Raw genomic sequence first — 26,197 nt, 5'->3', positions numbered from 1 at the left:
TCGGAATACGCAGGCGCAAAAGCTCCGGGCGGGGCCGAGTCGGTGTGGGTGCGCAATCGCCGGTGAAAAAAAGGGCTACGGCGCGCATGCGCGGACAGCTCCCCTCGGCACAGGGGAGACTGAGGCGAGAGGCGGTCAGCTGGGGCGCGGAGCGGCGAGTGAGGGCAGGATGGACGAGGACGTGCTGACCACCCTGAAGATTTTAATTATTGGGGAGAGCGGGGTGGGCAAATCCAGGTGAGGTGGGCCTGAGGGACACGGGCGGGGTGGCCGTCCTTTCACTGCTCCGTGACCGGACGGGGGGAAGGCCAATGGCGGGGCCTGCGAGGCCTGCGAGGCCTGGGGGGTCCCTGCAGCCCTGCCAGGTTGGCTTGGCCCTCCTCGGGCTTCCCGTCGTTGCCTTCTCCTCCCATCTCCTTTTCCCCTTTCCCCAGCCCTCCTTTCCTCCGTGCCCGTCGTCTCCCGCCGGGCCCTCGCTGTCTTCCCCGCAGTTGCCTTGGGAAATCCGCGACGAACCCCCTTCCTGGGGAGTGGTGGGGCCTAGGGGGGCTTGGTGAGCGGTCGCTCCTGCCCACATTGCACAGGCTTTGGGGGACGAATCACCGGGAACGAACCCGCATTGGGGCCTCCTTCCTTCCTCTCTTCCACCAGAAATTGGGCCGTCGCCTCGTCCATCCACTGATCCGTCAAAATTCCTCCCAACTCCCCAGTGCCCCTCCTCCCCCTTCCAGACATCTTGGTCTAGTCGGTCGTAGCAGCTTTTCCGTTGAAGGGCGACGGATTTGCCCCGTATTTGGAGTAGTTGGTAAACTTGTGCCCCACATAATTAAGTGTCCACGGCGGGTATATTCTTAATAAGCTTCAGCAGGACCCTCCCTTTAATTTAAGGACCTGGATGTGTACTTATGCCACGTCATTCCAGGAGAGAAAAACAACCGGTGTTTTTTTGTGGCGGGGAGGGTGAAGGAGGCGTTTTGCATTTAACCCAAAATATATATATATATGTATATATACACACACACATACATGCGTGTATATATATATATATTTCTGACGCTGTTAGCCAGAGCAGCTGGTCATTAGAGTTACGGGTAAACTTTGGCCTTTTGAACAACCAGCAGATCCGCCTCTCCCAAATCGTTTCAGGAATATCCCGATCGCCATGGTTTGATACAAGGTCTTTATCTGAAGTCATTCCTGGGCCACCTGATTATGACTAATAATGATGGTATTTGTATCCCGGCTCTGCCACTTGTCAGCTGGGTGACTGTGGGCAAGTCACTTAACTTCTCTGTGCCTCAGTTACCTCATCTGTAAAATGGGCATTTAGATTGTGAGCCTCACGTGGGACAACCTGATGACCCTGTATCTACCCCAGCGCTTAGAACAGTGCTCTGCACATAGTAAGCGCTTAAATACCAACATTGTTAAGCGCTCGCCATGTGCCAAGCATTGTTCTAAGCGCTGCCAGCAGCTTTCGTAGATCAACAAACTCCTAATTCCAGTAAGCGCTTAAATACCAACATTGTTAAGCGCTCGCCATGTGCCAAGCATTGTTCTAAGCGCTGCCAGCAGCTTTCATAGATCAACAAACTCCTAATTCCAGAATGCCCTCGGCCTGTTATGGGAAGAGTCTCTTTGATCCCCTAGGGTAAAAATTTCAAGGTGAATCTTTCATTTTAGCTTTTGTTAATATTAAGACTGCCTTTGACAGCCCTAGAAATAAGCATTTACCTAAAACTGTGGCTCATTGCTAAAAATGCATTCACCACCTAGTGATTCGGTAGGCTGTATGGTGCTGTATCCTGTAGCATTTTCTGTTTTTAGGTGAAAAGAACATTATTCTGCATTATTCAGTTCACCCTCTTGATAGGAGGTAAGGTGGTAAAAATTTTGAAGAGCGCCCAGGGTCTAGGTTGGCCATTCTGCTGATGGATAAAATCGGGATATCCCCATTAAAATTTGTGTGTCTGAGAGAGAGACATCAACTATGAGTATCAAAAATGACAGTATAAGATTTTCAGATGGAATAAGTATAGCCATAAAACTAATGAAATTTTGTGTAAGAAGGTATATATTCCGAGAAGGGTATTTTTGTGAGGACTTTTTGGATCTAAAGTCTTTGCTTCTTAAGTTCTAGATCTCTGGGGTCCACGATTTTGGAAAATACCACAGTTATGACAGTTTTTGGGGATTGTGTCTACCAACTATTTTACTCTCCCAAGTGCTTGATGTAGTGCTGTGTACACAGTAAGTGCTTAAATACCATTACCCAACTGGACATTTAATGATACCTTTTACTAAATGGGAAGGTTATGCTCCTATTTAAATAAAATATATTTTTAAAAGTTAAATGTCAAGGAAAAACTCGAACTGACTCATACTAGGCCAAAAGTTCACTTCTGGGCCTTGAATTAAAGCAGAACAAAAGGAAAGTCTTAGCATTTGTGGGAAATACCCCAGTAATTACCCCTCCTACTTCATTTTTAGCTTAGAAAAGTGAAATAAAGGGCAGCTTATTTTTGTAAAGTCATCAGGGGCACTAATCATGTTCATCACAAGAATGTAAGATCTTTATTCTCAAACTGAAGGAATTGATGTTTCAAAATGGTGGCTGGTTCTCTACTCTAGTTCACAAAATGGATTTCTAAACAAATGTGTGTCAAGCCTCAAAAGAAACTTGCCATAACTTGCTGCATCATTACTTGGTTCTGACAAATATGTCAACACTTTGTTATACTCTGTCAAGGCAGCAATAATGTTCTTTACCTTGACTTTAAAAAATAAGATGACAAACCGGAAGTTTTCTGATCAAAATGAAGGCTGACAAATTTCCCTCTATAAAACATCTCTTATGTGGGCACATTTATTGTAATTCGATGGTAAAGAGCTGGCTGGTGTGTTGTATTCTCCCAAACACTTAGTACGTGCTTTGCACACAGTAAGTGCTCAATGGATGCAGTCGAATGAATGAATGGTTTTTAAAAACTGGCTAGCTACATTTTTGTGGATGTGTTCATTTGTAAGCCTGCACTATGTAGTTGCAGAATGGAAGTTTTTGTCACTCCATGTCTTGTCACCCCTGAACATTCTGTAACATCCTCCATTTTTTAGCATCAGTGGAGAAAATATAATATTACTAGGTAGTACTAAGCACTTACTGTGTGCAAAGCACTGGGGAGGAATGCACATGCAGAAAGTAATTTTACAGAAGATGTCTCAAATGAAAGGTAAAAAGTATCAATTTATGCCAAAATTTTGGGATCACAGGGCAGAAAAAACAAGTTGGCAAATAATCTGAGGTCTCAGAATTTTCTAAATAATAGTGTAACATACTCATCTATTTGTATTTGTCTTTAACCATTTATATTCCTTGAAGTCAGTAAAATGTATTCCTTTACTTTAAAATCTTTAAGTACCTAAGAGGTATTGAAAGAGAGAAATGCTAGAAGAGGAGTGCTTTTGTAGGGAAGTTTAGTATGCTGTTCTTTGCTATGCTGTGATAGTAGGACCCACTTTTTTTTGATGGAGTGAAGATAATCTGAGTTGGATAGCTGTAGCAGGGAGGTAGAGAAAGTGAATAGTAAACATCTTTACTCCTCTTAAACCCAAAAGATTTAATTGAAGAATCTGCTGCTCCCAATAATAATACATCCTCTGCTCATTCCATCACCTTCCTCTCCAAAGTTTTAAAATAATCACAGGGTCTTTATCTTTAATCTGGAAGTTTATTGTAGATTTAAAAAAAAAACCACTTTTTAATTTGCCTCACATTCTAATCTTTGCTCACAGTGAATGGAATTTACTTATAAATGGAATCTGAATATTCTACCCTTGTGCAGTGAAAGCTGCTTTCCCTGTTCTCATTCAGATTTTGGTTCAAGTGCTGGAACTGGCTCCACCACTTGTCTGCTGTGTGACCTCGGGCAAGTCATGTAACTTCTCTGTTCTTGTTCCCCCCAACTGTAAATTGAGGATTTAAGACTATGAGCCCCATGCGGGACATGGGCTCTGTTGAACCTCATTCTCTTGTATCTACCCCAATGTTTAATACAGTGACTGGCACATAAATGCTTAACAAATACCATAAAAAAGGAATGTTGTCACAGTGGAGTCATTAGGGAAATCCCTTCCTGCTCCTCAGTGAATGATAATAGGTGAATTATTGGACTTTCCTTTGCAAGTAGCTTGTTTTTTTTCTCTTTCCTCTCTTCCCTAAATTATGGTGAGCAACCTCACTCATCACCTACCATTCACAATATGAAATACGAATAGGGCCCTAGACTTTTAACTCCTAACATAAAGAGCCTCCAGGACTGAATTCAGGATCCTAGTGTTTTGTTGTAGGACCAAGACTCACCCATCATTCTTCATGGGAGACCACATCATCAAAAAGTAGACTAGCCTAATGGAAAGAGCATAGGTCTAAAAGTCCTAATCCTGGCTCTGCCATTTACCTGCTGTGAGACCTCATTTACCTTCTCTGTGCCTCAGATTCCTCATCTGTAAAATGGGGATTCAATATCTGTTCTTGCTCCTTTGAGAGGAATGCTTTTGTAGGGAAACCTAGTATTCTGTGCTAAGATGTGATAATATAATGCACTTTTTTTAGTGGAATGAGCATAACCTGAGTTGGATAGCAGGGAAGTAGAGAAAATGAATAGTAAACATCTTTATTCCTCCTAAAAGCCCCAAAGATTTCTTTGAAAAATCTGCTGCTATCACATATAGTCAAATCCCCATGTGGGAAAGGGGACATCTCTAACTTGATTATCTTGCATTTACCACAGTGTCTAGTTAAGTGCTTGGAACAGAGTATGTGCTTAAATACAGTCATTTATCATCATTTACATGAAAAAAATTACTCATCAGAAGTTGAGGGAAAATTTGATTTTATGGTACCAGATTGATGGTTAATCTTGGGTATTTGAGTAATTACTGTGTGCTGAGCACTGTACTAAGTGCTTCAGAGTATAACAGTTGGTAGACATGATCCCTGCCCCCCAACAAGTTTATAGTCTATACCATTTCGTGCACTACACCTTTTTTTATTGGGTGAGGGGAATAGGTATAGATCTATGGCGAATGATGACAAGGTTTCAGGTTTTTCAATAAGTAACTATTTTATGTAAAAACAGAAAGCGTTCTATCATTCTATTTGAGTTAAAATGTGGGCAGTGGGGGGAAGAGGGAAAAATAGACCAGTTGAGAAATTTAACTTTGCAGTTAAGCCCTTTCATAAAATTGGTCACTATCCTGCTATCTTCTTGAAGAGTGTGTCTTTAAAACAGCACAAAAAATCCTTGCTTCCATGAAGACCTGATTGTGAATGGCACACAGTCACATGCTGCACAAAGTGGGTACCATTTTTTTTCACTCAACTATAAATGGGTTTCCATGCTGATCTAGTGGCTGCTGCTGCTTTTTTTTTCCTATGATTTGCGGAGAATCTTCAAGAATATATTTCCTTAAATTTTGTCTTAACATCTCTTGCAGCCTTCTGTTGAGGTTCACAGATGATACCTTTGATCCAGAGCTTGCAGCAACAATAGGTAAGACTTGGTGGGGAAAAATCTTGTAAGTAATGGCATGGTACCTTTAAATATAATGTGTGTATTAGAAGAAGGTATCCTTTGCTTCAAAACTAGTAATATGATTTTTTAAAGTCATAAGTAAATAGGATTATCCCCTCTATTAAAGTAGATTATGCATATCTATTTTTGTTCTCTCAAATTTTAGCCTTAATAATTCTAGGTCTCAGTTATTATGAAAATCTGTAGAAAAGTGGGTATTGTAACTGAGCGAGGCTATGTTATCTTCAATTTCTCTGTTAACCAAACCTGTGATGGTATTTTTCTTACCTAGCCTCTAGGATAAATTAATTTCTATTCAGTGTGCTCAGAATTAACTCTTTAGATCTGAAATAGTACTTGGCATTTGAGTGATACGAGATCTGTTAGTGTCTGGGAGCCCAGAAGACTGAAATCAAAATTGGAGAGCTTCATTTGTGTAGTAAATATAATTATCAGATCTTTACAACTTGGTCACAGTGGGCCCTTCATCTTGAAATAGACTTGCATTAGAATCCATAGAGAGTTTTATGCTTAAAATCACTGCCAGAGTTCATCAGTAATCTGTTTTTTAAAGGAATATCACAACATTTATATTAGCTATTCTTCTAAGATGGGAACAGCAACTCTTTAATGTCTAACCAGAAGGAAATTTAAGCTCAACCCTGCTTCTCAAGATTTTAGGAAGACTGTTATTGGCATTTGTAAAATGTGCACTTTACTATACAAACATTTTAAGAGTTTGTGAGTATTGGGGGAAAAGTGAGGAGTTGGGAGTGGCATTTTGATTGCTCAGTCACCTGATGTGGGTCCATTGTGACTACTAAAGGTACCACTGTGGTGAGTGTGAGAGGCATTCTGGAGGGAACTCCATCCAATAGTGTCCATTGTGATGGGACAGAAACAGCATGGCTTAGTGGAAAGAGCCCGGGCTTGGGAGTCAGAAGGTGTGTGTTTTAATCCCACCTCCGCCACTTGTCTGCTGTGTGACCTTGGGCAAATCACTTAACTTCTCAGTTACCTCAACTGTAAAATGGGGATTAAAAGTGCGAGCCCCATGTCATTATCCTGTTATCTACCCCAGCGTTTAGAACAGTGCTTGGCACACAGTAAGCACTTAGAAAATACCATTATTATTATTATTATTATTATTAGATAACTATTCATCCTTTGCTTGTGAAGGGCTTATTAAAATCTAGACAAAGAAATATTAGAATATTGTAACAGTATGCAACTCTGGAAGTACCTGAATGGACAGTAACTCCTTATAGCTGGTTAATGAGAAAAAAAAAACCCAGCATGGAAGTTTTGTTTTAATAAGCTTTGGACCAGGATAGCTTCTTATTTATCAAATTTCTTGCAGATCAATGGCTCCTAGCAGATACTTCTATTATCTAAAGCATAAAAATTAGCTAAATATCAAGTTGCCAGCTTAATTCTTTGACTGAGGTTTTCTTTCGTTTTGCGATTTAATATATAGCCCAGTCTAAGCCTGCTGACCTCTCAACTCCCATCAGCTTCTTGAGATCAAGGGCCTTGTGTCTCTCATCCATAACCATGCTCTTTGGTTCTTCCTCTTGCCTTTGGTGAGCAATGCAACGCATCATATAGGTAGTCTATAAAAGTGAATGGAATGGAAATATCTCCATAAAATGGGAGTGGGGCATCTCATAGCAATGTTTTATAGCCAACTAGGTGTGTTATGAGAAAATCTGAAATAAAATAACACATCCTTTGGGTTTTGGGGTGTTTTTTTTCCCCCAAAGCACTTCAGCACTGCACACTACATGTTCCAAACACAGGGTTACTATCCAAATCCACACTTGATTCTCCCTCTGTAACCTCATCTGCAGATGCACTTTCCACATCTAAAAGAAATGTGGAGATTGGGATTGAAATTAAGTTAAAAAATCCAGGGGCCAACTTCACCATCATTCCTTGAGTAACATATTGGTAGACTTTTACTGGAGAGGTCAGAATGCAGCTTCTTTAAATTTTGTCCATCTTGCAAACTTTTATCCCCTCTTTCTGGCCTTAAAGACTTGGCTTAACCTATAATAGGTGAGATTGAGAGAAGTAAAAACCCTCAGCATGCCTCACGGGCCGAAGATAGAAGGAATCAAATGGTGAGAGCAGAGCCAACACTATCAGGATCTGTACTCATGTACTTAATAATAATGGTCCTCCTTAAGTAATTACTATGTGCCCAGCATTGTTCTAAGCACTGGGGTAGATATAAATTAATCAGATTGGACATAGTCCATGTCCCACATGGGGGCTCCCACTCTTAATCCCCATTTTACAGACGAGCCAACTGAAGCCCAGAGAAGTTAAATGACTTGCCCAAGTTTACCCAGCAGACTGACAGAGTTGGGATTAGAACCCATGTCCTTCTGACACATGGGTCCGTGCTCTAGCCACTGAGACATGCTGTTTCTCTGACCTTGTTAATCATTGGTCACAGCCCATGAGAAGAATTGCCGGAGGAGCACTGAAGAAATAGGAAGGATACACGCATGGGAAGATTCACCTGAGGAAACGACCAGAAGAGTTCATGCATCATGAAGTTTTCTACCCGGGTTGAGGCAGCTTGACTTCTCCTGCCCTGTGGTCAGGGGCATTGAGACCTACCTTAGAATATTTAGCCACAGTTTCAGTTGAGGGATGATTTTGGCAACATCTAAGAGGGATATCAGAGTATGGGAAGCTTATGAGTAAGTGCATTTTGTCTACCAGTGCAGGTTGTGAGTCACGTTTATGGGTGAGAGAATTAGGGTCTGTCTAGCCATGTAAGCAGTAACTCTTTGGTGCAGGTCATCATGTAAAACTGTTGATAATGCTGACAAGTGTTGAGGTCACTAAAGGTCATTAATGCACTAGTGAAGAAGCTGAAATAAAAGTGCCTAGAGTTATCCTGTCACACACTCTGATAGTATTCCTTTCCCCACCCTTCTCCCCATCCTCTTGCAATGTACCCACTTTTCCCTTTGGGTAACAAAGAGCCCTGCCTCTTAATTTTTCTACTAATTGTCCCATTGGCAGGGAGGACTGTAGCAGAAGGGAAAATTTATTTTTCCTGTAAATTCCATTAAGTGGGTCGCTAATGACGGCAGTGCTGTTCCTGTAGTGATGTGATATTCTCAAGCCCAAAGGTCCCTGTCTCATTAAACTTGTTTGCTTTTTCACCAGATTCAGTGGTTAGGAGGGAGAGATGAGCATTCTTGGTTCTCTACCAAGAAACTGCCTTCCTCTTGTATCAACCTTGGTCAGCAAAACTTTGGACTTCCTCCTCCCCACAACCCACTGTGTGGGTGTTTTTTCCCTTTCCCCAGTCCTTCCCACAAGATTTTAAACTTGTTTGCTTACTGAGGGGAAAATGGTCTTATTGTGGATAGGTCCTATGTTTAGGTCCCCTTGGCTCCCAGGGCTTAAACATTAAACTTATGCCACAACTTCTTTGCCCTAAATTACATATCTTGTCTGTCTTAATTATACCCAGCACACTGCAGTACTGATCAAATCACAGTATAACACCTTATCTCTTTTAACAGGTAAGCATGAAATCTGAGCCCCTCATGATGGTCAAAAGTATAATTATAAATTAACGTACTCTACAACAGTATCTTTCCCCTCTAGTCTATGAGCTCCTTGTGGGCTGGTACCCTCCCCAGCTCTTATTACGGTTCTTAGTGCACAGTAAGCACTCAAATACCATTGATTGGTTTTATATTAACACCTGTCAAGTTATGAGGTTTTGTCATGTTCAAAACAATTTTCTGGGTGAAGGGATACATTGTAAAACATTCAGATTCTCTTATTGTAGACCACAATGATAAAAGGCAAAGGAACTGGTCATCTTGGTATTAATTTAGAAAACGAAATGAAGGGATAGGGGAATTTCCTGATCACCCTCATGGAATTCATTTTGAATTGTCTTTGGACTATGGTTCCATGGAGAACCATATGAAAATTGACACCCTGCCCCAATTTTAAATGAGTTCTGTGAGAGAAGGTAGTTAGAGTCATGAAACTGTCTGAATTTATATTGGGCTTGCCAGCTGTGTTGCTCAGGTTGGCCAGCCTGTCTTCAGTGATGTATGAGATTGGGGCGGAAAGGTCATTCATCTCCTTGTGGGGCTTCAGTTGCAGGTAATCATGAAGTAACTGGTGGTCATAGACTACTATGCAAACTTGACAAATCTGGGTTTAATTTATATAAACTGTTTTTTCCCAATCCTATACTTTTTAATTCGTGATATAGAAGTTGGTATTTTCCCGTCTAATTAAAAATAAAGGTGTTAGTGCATCATTTTACCCAGTGAAGTTACCCTCTAGTAATTTTGTGTAGGTGTTTAAAATAAGATCAATATCTTCATCCATATTGTTACATATGTTAACAGTTCAGTCTTTGGAAAATTAACACCCTGGAAAAAAAAAATATTCTGAACAGAACTTCATTGCTTGCCTTAAAATCGAGTTAAAATCGAGCCTCTGTTTTCTGGATGAAGAAACTGAGGCACAGCAAAGGCAAATACTTCCAAGATTGTACAGCAGATGGTCAGGAGTAGACCCCAGTTTCTCTGACTCCCCAGCCTCTGTTATTTCTACTAGGCCACACTGCCAGCCCAGTAACATTGTACTGGCTCTGTACTTACAGCTTCTCTTAGCACACCTTATATTAGGTAGGAACTCCCAAACTACTGAAATAGGCTTTCATTTTCAAACTGACCCAGGAAGGCAAAAGAATGAGACCCTCCAGATGGTGAAAGTCTCAGGAGTGGCAATTAGCACAGGTTACCCTTTAAGTATTTTAAATGGTTCTGTATTTTTGTGAATAAGTGTTTGGCAAACAAGGAAAATCTAAAAATTTATTAAAGTTTATATTCTAAATAAAATAAGTCTAGACTTTGAAAATGCAACATTAGTGCCTCACAGAAGAGGTAATTTAAGCAATTTCCTGGAACTTGACTGGTAGCTAAGGAATACAACTGATCAGGAGATTAATTTCCATGCCTTGAAGTGTTCAGGTTATTTGTCTTCTGGGAATTTACAGGCAGAGCATGTGGTACCATAGAGTTTTTCTGATGTTTCACCTGTATAACTGGGGGTTAGGGTCAGTTGAGGTCAGCAGTCTGAGGATGGAGAGTATCAGAGTGTTTTTTGTTTTGTTTTGTTGTTTCATTTTGTTTTATTTTTTTTAAGATGATAAGCCAAACTCTGGGACTTCTGCTTTTTGATACTCAGTATATTCTTGTTTGGAAAGAGTGGGACATAGAAAGCTTTTTAAGGCAGCTGTACCCAGGCAGGACGACTGGGCTAGGGACCAATCCACAAGCTGTTCCCAGCAGCAATTTTGGAGGAATCATTTCAGGCCACTGGATGGTTACACACAAAAGGGGAAAAATTATATAAAACTGAGTGAAAGACAAGGAGTTCTTAACTTTAAGTTTAGAAAAAATCATGAGGATAAACGGGCTAACATGAGCTAGGCCCAGTTGAAGGAGTGGACAGGGAGGTCTAGAAATTTTTTGGGACACAGCGTTTATATTACCTAAGGGATAGCTGAATTTTTCCTTTTGTAAAGTGACTTTAGCTTTAATAGAAAGGCTAAAAAGGGGGTTGTTAGAATTGTTTTCTCCTAATCTCATTAGTGTTTATATTGAAACAAAGTTCTTATTTCTGGATGAAGACCACAGTTGTGTACATGCAATTTTGGGGCATGTTCAGGAAGACATAGATTAAACTTCTATGCTTTTGCAGAAATCCATGTTCTGTGGTGAGCTCCTCTTCTGCTCTAAGGAAGCTGTGGGCTGCACGGGGTTCCTATAGAGGGGATTGAAACCTAAGGCAGTTCCCTTTTCTTTCCCTTTGCCCTTGCTCCATGAGAGGCTCAGCTGGGATTGGAGAAAGAAGACAGCTGGTCCACAGAAACACATACCTGGCCTTTTTGGGCATATGCTGTTGGAGAACTCATTCTCCTTTCCCCGTGAACAAAGGAGCATCCCTAGCTTTGAGAGAAAGGCTGGTGTGGTTTGTCCTTTTCTTCTGGGTGGTGGTGTGATGGAGAAACCAATGGATGCTACTGCATTCACCTTTCCCACTCACCTAGTACCTTTCCTTTTCCCCACTGATTGTTTTTTCCTCCCCATTCTAGGAGAGCTATCTGAATGAATGCATCTTGCTGTCTCAGACAGGAGCCATCTGAAAGAGAGTTTTTTCTGTTCTGATAGCTATCAGTAATTACCTGTTTAGCCCTTCCCACTGGAGATGTCAGTTATATGAGGTGGTTGGGCATGTATGGCTTAGAGAATGCTAATGGCTATTTTTAGGAATGGTTTATCAAGACTAGGGGTGAGGAACCTGCGTATGCCTTTGGTTACCCAAGCATGCACACCTCTTCCTGCGAAGCCATCTGCAGCCCCAGAATTCAACAAAATTCTGAGCACCATCCAGGAGGATAGAGTAAACACCAAAGGCGTATTCAGTAAATGTGGTGCTTGTGTAAAGGGAAAATCTGCCATGTTTTAACTTGGGGATTTTGGAGTGTGTTTGTGTCTCTCTCTGTGCCCCCCCCCTCCAGTTAATAAATTGTGCCCAATATCTACCCCCATTTCCCTGAACTATTGAAATTGGTCTGTGTATTTCAGGTTCAATGACAGGTATTGCATTATTGTGAAATCTATCTTAATCTCATCTGAGTCTACTAAAGAGCGGGCTGTAATAAATTAAAAAGATCTTCCAAATTTCCTCTGTTAATCTTTTGTCTCTGAAACAACTTATTCTGCTGTTTAGAAAGGGAGCTTGGGCAGCTACTATTCCCACATGAGCCAGATAGCATTTATCCATGTCTTTTTCTAGAAAGGGAGAGGTTTTTGAGGGCTCTCATAAGACCCTAAGAACAAAATTAAGGCAGGAGGGAAGAGATTTTTTGTTTTTGAGGACGGTGCAGGTGGTGTGAGCCAACAGGTTTGTTGACTTTCAGTTGCCTGGCTCTGATAATATGATCAATAATTCTAAACTTCTTATTTTAACTTGTCTACATGTCTTCCCTCTTGATTATAAGTTCTTTGATCATGTCTTCTACTTCTGCTGTCTTATCCCAAGTGCTAAAGATAATTGCAGTTGTAGGCAGTCCCCTATACAGAATAGGCACCCACTTATTCCCGCTAACAAAGACTTAATTTGAGGATATGAGCAACATGAAATATCTTCCAGAAGTTGCTTTGTTCAAGCAAATGAATAGTTATAGCAGAGAGCATGCTCAGGTTTCCTTTTTATTCATTTTTTTGGAGATTTCATTGTAATTTCTTAAAATTGGTCATTGTCTATAGGAAATTTAATTGTCTTTCATTTCCAGGTGTTGACTTCAAGGTGAAAACCATTTCAGTTGATGGAAATAAGGCAAAACTTGCAATATGGGTAAGAATGAGAGACTTTTTGTGATTAAATTAACAGGTGCAAAGCTCACATATTCTTGGTGGCTAACACAGATGTGTAAAGAGAGGATACCGATTTAACCACAGATACTCATTTCTTTAAAAATGTGATTTTTAGTATGGGAAAAACCTTAAACTATCTCAAGGACACATTATTCTTTATGCATCTAGATTGTAGTGACCTGAAGAAGAGCTGAAAACAAAAGTAGAGGACTGTGACACCCTTTTTGCTTGAATGTATTGCTTGTCTTCACCCTGGAGAGTTATATTATTAATAATAATTTGTAGGAGGGATGCAGAAACATATGAAATCCTTCTCCTTCCTACCCAGACTCAAGCTACAGTCTTCAGACTATTACTAGCAACTGGTAGTAACTAGTAACAGCTAGTTGCTTTTCTTTCCCCCCCCCCCCCCCCCCCCCATCCCCCAAATCTGAGCCACCATGGTGACCAGTACCCCACAAGACCACAAAAGCACCATTCCCAAGCCACCTGGATGGTTAGGGTGCCTCTTCTCTGTTCTCTCCTGACCCTGGTCCTCAAGGGGCTCACAGTCAAGGAATGTAAGTGTGGGAGGGCTGGTGATGCGCAAAGAAAAAGTGGAACTTTTTTTTCTGCTTTTTAAACAGAAAAACACATAAAATGACAAGAATAAATAGTATGAGAGCTACAAGATGTGGTTAAAGGAGCAGTTTCCTGCTCCTCAGTATCTAGTCAAGACTGTGGAGATTCCAAAGGGCGTAATCACCCCAGCCCTGGCATTTTGAACGTGTGGAAGGCATGTGGCCACTTGCCCTCACCTAACTCACGAAAGAGATCATGATAGATCCCAATACAGAGGGTAAATGGTAGTTCTGGGTCTCATGCTCTTGCTCAATCTCACCCTGCTGCAGAAGAGATCAGAATGGGGACCAGATTTTTTTTAATGGTATCGGTTAAGCACTTACTATGTGCCAGGCACCATTCCAAGCACTGGGATAAGTATAAGATAATCAGGTTGGACACACTCCATGTCCCACAGGTTACTGAGGTACAGAAGTTAAGGGAGTTGCCAAAGGTTACACAAAGCAGAGAAGTGGCAGAGCCAGGATTAGAACCCAGGTTCTCTGATTCCCAAGCCTGTTCACTTTCCACTAGGCCATGCTGTTTCTTTGCTTTGAGAGGGAATGGAAACGCCAGGGTGTTTTTTGAGGGGTTGAATGATGTAGTTCTAGTAATTCTGCAGTAGCAAGCAGCCCTCACACATTTTTCCTCTGTTTAGAATAAACTGCAAAAATCTCCATTTGTGTATCATTCTAAAACATGATTGGAGTTTTTTTTAGTCTGTAATATCAAGTTGGATCATTTTTTCTCAAATGATGTACTTTCATGTGCCCACTCCTCAAAAATCTCTAAAATTGCACATTCCTCTTTACCTCAAGCAGAAACTCCTACCCGTTGACTTTATGGTACTCAATCAGCTCTTTCCCTCTGATTTATTCACTCTTTTCCCCCACATCACCCCAGATTACACTTTTCATTCCTTTTATCCATTCTCACTGTGCCTGAGTCTCATCTGTCATTGCCGACCTCTTTTTTAATATATCCCTCCTGCCTGGAACTTCATCTCCTTCCGTATCCAACAAGGCAGCCGCCCACCCCATCGTCAAAACCCTTCTGAAATCACATCTCCTCTGCAAGGTCTCCCCCAATATGATTTCTAATCTCCCCATTTTAAGGTCCCCAACTGCAATTTCAGCACTCTGTATCACTAAGAACTTGGGCACTCAGTCTCCCTATCCCTCCACCCCAAGGTATAGATATTTTTGTACTTCGTTCTGTATTTATTTTACACTTGTATATGTAATGTATTTTAGTCTCTATCTGACTAGATTATCTCCTTGAAGGCAGGGATCATGTCTAGTAATTCACTTTTACTCTTAAGTGCTTAGTACAGTGTTCTTGACACAGCAGCTGTTCAGTCAATAATAATGATTTTTGCAGTATGAGTAGGAGTCCAATGACATGGTTACATACATATATGTGACTTTGTACGTGGGTATTATGACATGAGTTTTACGTAACCCAGAGTGTGGCAAAAATCCACCCCTGTGTAATAGGGGAATTGGATGTAGTGGGTTTTTGTTATTTTCTTGATAGAACTGTGAAACCAATGGTGCTTAACTCCATTGAGTTTGAGGGTATATAATATTTGCCAAATTCTTTTTAGAATCTAAAGCTACTTGAATTCTCATTTAGGGTCCAAGAAAGTGAAGTAGGAGTTATATTTCATTTTCAGTTGGTCAGTTGGTCAGATGAGAAAATGTTAGTATAATTAAGTCTCCAAGTCATAGTATGGTAGCCTGCTGCATGTAGGCGGGTTCTCTGGTATGTGATTCTGAGAACTAATTCAGGCAAGGAGTCTGTGATACAACTTTCAAGATGTTAGGGTGTGGAGGGAGGACTGGAAGAGATTGTGGACTGCAAGAACTCCCAACCCTTCCCCCTCCAAAATGTGTCGAGGTTGCAGGAGCTATATTGGAGAGCTCTGATGCTTGTCTCTGTCTAGCAGAAGACACCTGTAATCCTGCTGAAGACACTACTAAAACCTTTAAACTTCTTTCCTCCCCAAATCCCTGCAGTGATGGGGGAGATTCAGCTCTGGCTCCCACACTCCCAGAGAACCTGTCTACAGCTTTACACGAATGGTGCAAATCTGGGATTGCCTAAAACAGTTTGTATCTCCAAGTCCCCAGTTAAATAGGGAGTGCTAAATGAACACTTGATGACATGGTACAGTCACATTCATTACATCTTTCAAAAGACTTTCCAGGAGGAGAGAGCTTATTGTATTTATCAGATTATATGTTGTATCTTTCTGGGGGGAAATGAGCTAATTTCTGAAACTTGTTTTAATGGCCAAAAATTGCTCCTGGACTCTTGAGGAAAGGTTGAATTTCTTCTTTAATGGCTGCTTGCTTTGAAAAACTTCCTAGACATGGGAAATAATGCTCATCCTGTAATAACTGCCTTTGAAATTGAATTATTAGGGTTTTAATTTGCTCATTAAGAGCATTTTGATGAAGTTCCCTAGTCATTTCGGCACTTAGTAGATCATCCCATTTTTTTCATAGACTACAGTAAAGATGGCAACAGTAATCTAGAGTTTTGTTTCTGGGGAAGTATGCATCAGTCCTAATTTTAGGTTAATGTTAACTGAGATTGAACAGATTACCTCTTTGGGTAATTCTACTTTGGGAGTTTAGTGATGGTCTGGTATAGTATCAAACAGTTCTGGAGCAATGAAGCAGCCTTGCATAACTCTCATTTTAACCTCAAAGGATGCCCTTTAATATCTTAACAGGATATTGGATTGACTCCTGAGGCTCATTGTCACTTATGGTAATAGGAGAGTGTTGATTCTTTTCTTTCCTTTCTCTTTTTGGGGTTTTCTTTTTTTTTGATTGGCACTACGACTTCATCCTCCATATTTTTAGTTTTTATTTATTCAGTTGTATTTATTGAGTGCTTAGTGTGTGCAGATCACTGCACTAAGTGCTTGGAAAGTACAATTGCCTTTTTTTTAGAAGTTGACAAACCATAAAAACCATATCAGTTGTCTCCATCTGCTCTAAACTCATTCTCTAGAGATACTCAATTGAAAAGTTTTGTTCTCTATTTAGGATGAAGCATAGGATAGTCATATGTGGTCTAAGTGTTTTGTTTTGTGTTTGTTTTTTAAATGGTAGTTAAGTGCTTAATATGTGCCAGGTACTCTTCTAAGTGCTGAAGTAGATAAAAGTTCATCAGGTTGGACACAGTCCACGTCCCACATGGGGCTCGAAGTCTTAATCCTGCATTTTATAGATGAGGAAACTGAGGCAGAGAGAAGTTAAGTGATTTGCCCAAGGTCACACAGCAGACAAGAGGTGGAGTTGGGATTAAAACCCAGGGCCTCAGACTCCTAGGCCCCTGCTCTTTCCCTGAGGCCACGCTGCATCTCGTGATATCTAGTTTAAGACATAGGTCCCCAAATGTTCACCAGTTCCAGTTGAGAACTTCATCACATTGGGTAAGGAGACCATTGTTAAAACCCAGCCCACATCCAAGCGTCATTGTTCCTCTTCCAATCAGTCTCATCTTTGGGAAGGGTATTGATCTTTTCTTTGACCTGCTTAAGTTTAGAGGAACCCTACGTAGAAATGAAGTAGCACCTATTCAGCTGAAGATACTTGGTTCTTAAAACCATTCATAGGGACATAACCATATAAGCAGTGTTTGTTTATCACTAATTCAATTGCCAGTTACTCTTTTCAGGGAACTGTCTCAATCCATCATGCACCAGCTGTTGATGCCTTTCCATCTGCTCTCCTTTTGGCTGCTGGAATGAATGCTCCCAATCATGTGCCTCACAAACTGAAATTTTCATTCCAGTAACACTCTCCAGCCTCAAAATTCCCAGGGTGGTTGGGGGAGGGACCAAAAAAAAAAATTAAAGGACAGAGAATGTCATAAATTGAAAACTAAAAAACTGACTCAGAATAGAGGACTCAAGTACGTATTTGTCATTCCCTTTTCCAGCATCATTCTCCTCCCTCCCCTGGAGCTTTTTTCTCCCAAAGCCACAAAACCTCTGGTGGGTGGTGGGTTTTGGTTTAAACTTGTCTTCCAAGATACTTCAAAATAATGGAATGTCATATTCAGATTATGAGCAAAGAATTACTTTTTTTCTGCCCAGGGAAACAGCATGGCCTAGTGGAGGGAACCTCAGACTGGGAGTCAGAGGCCTTGGTTTCTAATCCTGGCTCTGTCACATGTCTACTGTGTGACCTTGGGCCAGTCACGTAACTTCTTTGTGTCCGTTTACTGATCTCTAAAATGGGGATTAAATGCTTCTCCCTCCTACTTAGACTGTGAGCCCCATGTGGGACAGGGACTGTGTCCAATCCAATTGTCTTGGATCTATCACAGTATTTAGCATGGTGTATGGTGCATAAAGTGCTTAACAAGTACCATAATTACTTAAAAACAAAAATCTCAACAATTCTATTTGTGTGTGTGTGTGTGCGTATCCAAATTAATGAAGGTGGAGGTATGCAGCAGTTTGCTAAATGGTTTCTACATTGCCATATTTACTATGTTGGTGTACATGCCAAAATGTGTGTGGACTTGAAGATTGACAACCAGTTTTATTTTCGTGAGTTCACAGCTGACATACTTGGCCTCTGGTCGACCTGGGGACTTGTGGGGGTTCCCCTCCTACAAGGTGATTGGACTGTAAAGTGATCTGGAGTCTCACCCTCCACTCACTGTGGTTTTGAATGCCTTGATTCACCTCTGCCTCTCTTTGCCCACCCCTCGCTCACTGCCTGGTATTATGAGAGAGGCCAGGCAATTAAAGGTGCCTCGGCTCTGCCTCCCATTGTGGGATGAATTAAGTTTTGCTTTTACCCTGGGGTAACCCAGGTGAAATTGTCTAGGTTCTGGGGCTTCTGCAAAACGTATGTAATCATACGTAATGTATGATGTCATTTCATTACATTTTGCATAGCGTACATCTGTTGTGGGTCAGCAGAGGGATCCCAAGTAGCTTGGCCATCAGTGGCTTTTCTACTCTTGAGTTTAAATCTTGGTATCTGGATTGCTGTGCTATTGGAAGTACATTCCAAAGTAATAGTATTTGGGGCTCTTCCAGTCTTGAAATCAAGATTTATTTTACATTAGTAGTTAAAAGATGATGAAAAGATTTATTGCATAAGATTTACAGTCAGTTCTGATTGTCACTTTTAGGACACAGCGGGTCAAGAGCGGTTCAGAACACTGACACCAAGCTATTACAGAGGTGCCCAAGGTGTTATACTAGGTAAGCTTTTCCTTTAGCATGCTGTTCAGTATTGCACTGATGTAGAATAGGTGGTTGGAATTGCCTTTTCTAGAATATCGCTCAAACAAGTTTTTACAAATACTGTATATTTCTCACTTTTCCAGGGCCAACATTAGTGTTTATCTAATCAATCAATTGTGTTCATGGAGCATTTATTATGTGCAGAGTACAATACAATTAGCAGACATGCTCCCTTCCCAAAATGAACTTACAGTCTAGAGGATGAGCTTACTCATGCTACCTAAGCTCACTGTGGGCAGGTAATGCCTGCCCAGTAAATATCATTGCTTATTAATAACCTAGGGTCCTGTTATGAGATTTGCCAAAGCATGAAATTAGTTACAGCCTGTCCCTGCTGGAACCCAAAATTCCACCTAGTCTTGGTGCTGCTAACAATGCTGGTCTTGCTTAGGCTGGATAGCATGCAGCACACTGGATTAATTATTTTATGATTGCTGTTCCTTCCTCTACGTCCCTCTTAGTAACACTTTTGCCTTGATGGTGCTTGCATTCACAATGATCCGTGTCCAACAAAAAGTCTCTCTTTCAGTGCTATTTATCTAGCTATGAAAAGATGCAGTGGGCAAGTTGAGCAACCTAGGACCACGGCAGAAAATATTTTCCTGCATATGGGAAAAGATTGTTTTCTAATATAGTATTAGAAAGTCTTTTGGTATATGTGGTAAAGGGCTGGGAATCTGTTTATGGTATTGGATATTTTATTACTCCATTATGCCATTTGAAGCTTTATGCTATTCTCTTTTCACCAGCCAAACAAGAAAAGTACCAAATGTTACATGTAAAAATAAGACATAAGATTTGTTCAGTCCTCCATCTTTTAAGACTTGGTCTTGTAGACATATCTAGAAATAATGGTGAGTTAATAATAATGTTAATAATAATGTTGGTATTTGTTAAGCACTTACTATGTGCCGAGCACTGTTCTAAGCGCTGGGGTAGACACAGGGGAATCAGGTTGTCCCACGTGGGGCTCACAGTCTTAATCCCCATTTTACAGATGAGGGAACTGAGGCACCGAGAAGTTAAGTGACTTGCCCAAAGTCACACAGCTGGCAAGTGGCAGAGCCGGGGTTTGAACCCATGACCTCTGACTCCAAAGCCCGTGCTCTTTCCAGTGAGCCACGCTGCTTCTCGAGTTCATTATGCCATGAGCTGACAAAGATTTAGGCCAAGGAAATAGAGCAAAAACTTATCAAGTTCTCATTTTTAGACCGCAGAGACCTCTGTCCTCTGCAGAGATTTTTTTTTTAAATCAGCTATTTAATGTTTGACAATGACCGTTCCAGTTCAGCAGAACACTTCATTTCAGGCATAAAGGTCCCTCAAGAAGATTATGCCCGAATCGGGGGAAATAAGGCCACTTCTAAGCCATTCCAGACAGTTGAGAGAACTGATTTTAGATTTACATCTAAAAGGATACAGTGGACATTAGTAATATTTTAAAAAAAGACTTTTTGATGTAGTGAAAAATGTGGTGCATGTTGGATTAGGTCTTTGTTGTAAAATTTAATTAAAAATAAGGAATAAACCTTCTGTTTCAGTTTATGATGTTACGAGAAGAGACACTTTTGTTAAATTGGATAATTGGTTAAATGAATTGGAAACATACTGCACAAGGAATGACATAGTGAAAATGCTTGTTGGAAACAAAATTGATAAGGTAAGAAGGCATAAACATTAGTACAGCTCATCTTTATGCTTCAGAAGTTTTTACTAATAAACAAGTTTTTCTTTCAGGAAAATCGGGAAGTTGATAGAAACGAAGGTCTAAAATTTGCACGAAAGCATTCCATGTTGTTTATAGGTAAGTATGTGTGTGCATTCTCATAATAAGAGTTTCTCCTGAAATGATAGATATTAAAGTAGCATAACTTTCAGGGAAAGTATAACTTAGAGGAAAAGAGCATTGGGTTGGAAAAGGAGAAAGTCTCAATTCTAGAGCTTTTAGTGACATTTTCTTGGATTTTAGAGTGTGACTCACTCAGCTGAACCCAAATGATTCATATTACAGGGATATTCAGGATTAAGGGAGACAAACCGTGAAAGGGCATGAGAAATCTTATCTTCTGTATCTCTACGAATGTTATCATGTTAAGCCCTTTTGTGTGTCTTTATCAAGTCTGAATGCTTTAAGCCTCTCTCAGTGAAAAGTACATTAGATATTACAACATTAAACTATTTTTAGCAATTATCAGACATCAGCCACAGAGGTGAAGTGACTGTCAATAAGGCCTAGCCATAGAGGAGTGTTATATTATCAATTCCTCTTCAAAATCCTACTCCTCCCATTTTTTTTAATTTTATTTTTTTACCAGACTTTCAGCTCAGTGAATTGTTTGAGGGGTGGGATTGGTGCCTTTTGTAAGTTGGGATGGTCACTTTAGGGTTTTGGGCCAGCCCTGCCCTGAACCCAGGGATCTCATTTTGTCTGTGAGGAAGAGCTTATGCTGGGGGTTCACATTGTTCGTGGATCATCCTCCATCTTTATCTTCTCCAAAGGTTACAAAGCTTGTAAATATCTTGAACCAAGGGATCCCATACCCTCTAGCCTCTTCTGGACCACCTTGAACCTTCTGAAATGGATGAGGGAGGTAGGGGTGGGTAGAACATGGCTTTCAGGAAGACTCTTGGCCACCCAAAAGAGGACTTTGTAGGATGGCTCTGGTCTTTAGAGGCTCCAAAGCCCTCTGGGACTCTAGGGCATAGGCCAGTGGTATTGGTAATTCTTAGGGCTTCTGGACCATAAGTAGGCCCTGAAGCTTTTGGTGCCCCACCTGAAACTACCAACGGGGTAGAATGTCTTTGAATTGATTCCCCTTCCTCACCACCCCCCTTTAACTTCAGATGTTTGCTTTGTATGAAAGTTGATTTGCACTTTTGAATTTTGACTATTTATTTTGCTATTTGGTCTCCTGTATATATGGAGTAAGATGACTGTTGAATAAGAATCATCTGTAAGACCATGGTTTCCTGATGAGCATGCATTAAGATAATTACATTTCTGCCCAGGAATTTAGCCCTGTAGCCATCTTGAATTTTCCCAAGCTTGTCAAGCATGCCTGTACATGCATGTTGCAATTTAAGATGCTAGGCTCAATACCTGAGGGCTTCCAGTCTGAAAAGAATGAGGAATACCGCTCAAAAAACTGGTAAGTAAAGCTAAAATTAATTCAGATCAGATATGGCCAGAGAAAAATTTCAGTTATTGATCAGATTTTAACACTTTAACCAGATTATTTTACTCTTAGTGTTTTTAACCTAAACACTGGTTGAAGAGAAATGAGAAGAAAATATTTCTTTTGTTGATTTCAGAGGCAAGTGCAAAAACCTGTGATGGAGTACAGTGTGCCTTTGAAGAACTCGTTGAAAAGATCATCCAGACCCCCGGGCTCTGGGAAAGTGAAAACCAGAACCGAGGGGTGAATCTATTGCATGGGGAAGAAGGCCATGGCGGAGGAGCCTGTGGTGGATATTGTTCTGTGTTATAAACTCTGGGAAGTGCTATCTCTTGCATATTTAATCAGACACCTTTCTGTATATAAACTCATTAACTGCTATTTTAGGGACCTTGCAGTTTGCACATATTTGTTTCGTACCATGGCAATGAACATTTGTACAAAAAAACCATACTCATCAGCTTTCCCTGGTAAAATGTTATAGTAAGCATGCACAGTTTGCAATTTTGGGTTTTTATGCAGCGTAAAATTGATTTGCATTAATAAGTGCACTCAGTTTTATGTCATTCATTCATCATGTAATTTTTAAAAACACCATCTAGCAACTATACATTGCTACACTCTCTGCTCTTGGTCTCCTTTTGTATAGTTAAATGCTTTTTTGTCTGATTATTGAATTGCTTCTCGTGCACAACTCCTAAGAATACTGGGAGCTATAAGTGCAACAGAGCTATTCCTGGTAAATTTATTTGCAAGTATTACAGAAATAGCATGATCACTCAGCTCTTACAGGAAGCTGGCTGTTACCGATTTTTTTTCTTTAATACTAAGCAAAATTGATTCCCTTCATAGTATGACCTCCATCTTATCAACTGCATTTGTTCTGATGATGCTTCTAAATTAGCATTGGGAAGTTGAACATAATTGGGAACTACATTGTTTTTTAATCCACCTCAATCAATAACTCAGTTACCTAGCTGGGGTTTTAATCCTGTGGTTTCTATGGTAGATTCAAAGCACTTTGACACAGCAGTTTTCATAATGCAGCATCTGACAGAGTGATACTATGGTTTTATTTTCATTTTGGTTCTAGAAGGGTATGGATAACTTGTTCTTATTGTGAAACATGCATACCACATTTTAAAGCCAATACTTCTTTTCTAAATGTTGGTAGTGTGTTTGAGTATATCAACTATAGCTAGCTTGTTGCTATGAAGATCTCTATTATATAGTTACTGTATATGGCTAGGTGATATTTGGAATTCTATTTCCTTGTTTTGAGGGAGTGGAGACACACACACTCACTAAGGTGACTTGAGGAAAGACCTATTCTGGACTCTTAATATGTATGGGGAAAATACTGTTGTAATATCTTGGGTTTACTGTAGCAAGCAACCAATGGTTTATCAAAACTTGTACAGACTAATAAATTTTTTCCACAGTATTCCATTTTCTAAACTCTTGCCTTTGTATTCTTGTGAATTTTATGCTTGCGGTTTGATTAATATTGATACTTTAAAGCAAAGATAGTATGTGCTCTTTATACTCTCATTGTACCTCGATCTCGTCTATCTCGAGGTTGACCTCTCACCCACATCCTTCTTCTGGCCCGAAATGCCCTCCCTCCTCTTATCAAGCAGTTAATTGCTCTCCCACACTTCAAAGCCTTATTGAAGGCACATCTCCTCCAAGAAGCCTTCCTTGACTAAGCCCTCCTCTCCGCTTCTCCCGCTCCCTTTCGCATCACCCTGATCGCCCTCACTTGCTCCTGTCATTCGTCCTCCTTCCCATCCCTGCAACACATATGTATATATCCATAATTGATGTATATTAGTGTCTGTCTCCCCCTCTAGACTGTGAGCTCATTGTGGGCAGGGAATGTGTCTGTTGTATTATACTCTCTCTAGCACTTGATACAATGTTTTGCTCATAGCAAGTGTTCTATAAATATGATTGAATTAATATAAAAGCAATCACTATAATATCCCACAGCTAGTTGGAGGTTAAATTAATGATTCAATTTATAGGCTCTTGGGCAGTTTCTTTTACATATCAAAACATGGCTAATATGTCTTTTGTCTGTTAGTATTGCAGAGTGGCTTTTAAAAAGCTCATTTCTCAACAATTCAGATTTTCTGATAAATGGTCTACACTTGAAGAATTTTGCCTTCTACTTTACATCGGTTTGTCAGCATTGTAGTTTTACACATGCCACATGTTCAGCAAATAATGTATTAATACTAATGCTGTAAACTTAAAGTGGGTAGTTAATCCACAGGGTGTACCTGTAATCCCTGCTCATTTTACATTAAAGCTCTATATTTGCATTAGAGTTCTTTATGCTGTGCCTGTGTTAGCAAGATCTTCTCTCTCAATGTCTTGCTACTGAAGAACTGTTTACCTGAAATTTTCTTTGTTGGCTGGGAGGCCTGAAGTTTTCTTTTTCTATATTAGAATCTAAAGATTTGTGGGTTTCTGTTTTTAATCATTTCAAAACAATTGTTCAGTTAGGCTTTTGGCTTTGAGGTGTGTTTTTTTTTTTAACGGTACTTAATCACTTACTATATGCCAGGCACTATACTAAACATTGGACAGTCGTTACTATTTTTAAATGAGGAGAGGAGAAAGTAGTTCTTTAAAAAAACATTTGTGTTCATAAGCTTTAAGAATTTTGTGTCTTTTTGCTTTCTTTGTGTAAAAACATTACTAAAAGCCACCCAAAAGACCTCTACACAAATTGGTCTGCTTCATTTTAGTGTAAATTATAGAATGTCAATCCTTTGAAATTATGAAAGATTTAATCAGTTCAATGTAGTTTTTCCAGAATTGAAGATTTGGATGTAATATTTAACATCACCTTACTTTGTTGGAAATTGAAGCATCTAAAATTCATCACAATTTGATTTTGTGGTTATAGTAGAGGGCTTTATACAAACACAAATAAGATACACCTTAGTTTTCTGAAAATAATTTCAACATTTCAGCATCTGCTAAAGAGTATGAGATTCTCTGCTCAATTATATACTGCCTCTTAAAAATGCCCAATCAATGGTATTTATTGAGTGTTTACTATGTGCAGAACACTGTACTAAGTGCTTAGAAGAGTACAATAAAATAACTGCATTAAAGCTGCATATTCTGGCTCTGGGTAACATCACTAAAATTATAAACTTGATAAGGAGTCGGGCTGCATGTCTTTCATCATGTTGAGTTATAGAGGGGAGCTGTCTTTCTATATCCTGCTGAAATTTTGGAGAGTTTAGAGCAGATCAAATTTTTTATCCCCTGAATTCTAAGAAATACTTGTCAGAAAATACCCAGCTCCATATCTAGTGCATGAAAATTAAATGATTAATATTCTACTTTACAGAACTCATGGATACTCTCAAAGATCAAATGAATCCTCCAGGGTGAGTGTATGTAATTTAAAAGCTCTGATTTTTAAATAGTGCTCTCTGTATTGATTTTTGTTGTTGTTGTTTGTTCATTTTTGGTTTTTAAGCACTTACTATGGGTTAAGTACTCTTCTAGATGCTGGTGTAGATTCAAGTTAATCGGGTTGGAAAAAGTTCCTGTCCCATACAGCGCTCACTATCTAAGCAGTTAATCCCCATACAGTTGACAAATCTGAGATGCGAACCCAGATCCTCCGACTCCCACACCCATGTTCTTTTCAGTAGGCTAAACTGTATCTCTTAAAATATTCCAACCAGTTTTCCTGCCTATTTACCGTAAAATCTGCCTTTCCCTCTGCTGGCATACCCACCACCTCCATTCTCCAATGTATTTTTTTAATAAGACAATCACATAGTCCTATATTACAATGGTGCCTTTGTTTCTCTCACTATCAAGTTCTCCCTCTAGGTCAAACTTGTAATATTGAGACTTTTCCTGTAAACCCCCAAATGCACAATTTTCTGCAGGGAATACTGCTAAGGCAAAATGCATTCCAAGCTACTTTTTTTTTTTTAATCCCTATTTTGGAATAGCAGGGGCCTGCTTCCTTTATTTTAGACAGTGCAGATGAACTGGAAAGGGATGTGCAAGATTGCTTTCTTCCACCCCTTTTACAAGGTTCAAGTTGTGCAGGTAGCTCTTAGCAATCTCACTCTTCTGTGATAACTAATCTTC

The 26,197-nt window shown here is 40.0% G+C and overlaps 1 protein-coding gene across 1 annotated transcript; it reads left to right on the top strand.

Moving 5' to 3' along the window:
* Positions 1–75: 75 nt before the first annotated feature.
* RAB18 (RAB18, member RAS oncogene family) lies at positions 76–23,524 on the top strand. The gene is made up of 7 exons (XM_001506557.6): positions 76–237; positions 5,497–5,552; positions 12,928–12,989; positions 18,776–18,848; positions 20,432–20,550; positions 20,628–20,694; positions 22,203–23,524. The coding sequence occupies exons 1-7, from the start codon at positions 170–172 to the stop codon at positions 22,376–22,378; spliced, it is 621 nt and encodes a 206-aa protein (XP_001506607.1). The 5' UTR covers positions 76–169; the 3' UTR covers positions 22,379–23,524.
* The last annotated feature ends 2,673 nt before the right edge of the window (positions 23,525–26,197 follow it).

Source organism: Ornithorhynchus anatinus, chromosome 13 (genome assembly GCF_004115215.2).
Source record: "Ornithorhynchus anatinus isolate Pmale09 chromosome 13, mOrnAna1.pri.v4, whole genome shotgun sequence".
Classification (NCBI taxonomy): Eukaryota; Metazoa; Chordata; class Mammalia; order Monotremata; family Ornithorhynchidae; genus Ornithorhynchus; species Ornithorhynchus anatinus.
The sequence above is the reverse complement of the archived record's forward strand: the minus strand, read 5'-3'. Positions and strand labels throughout refer to the sequence as shown.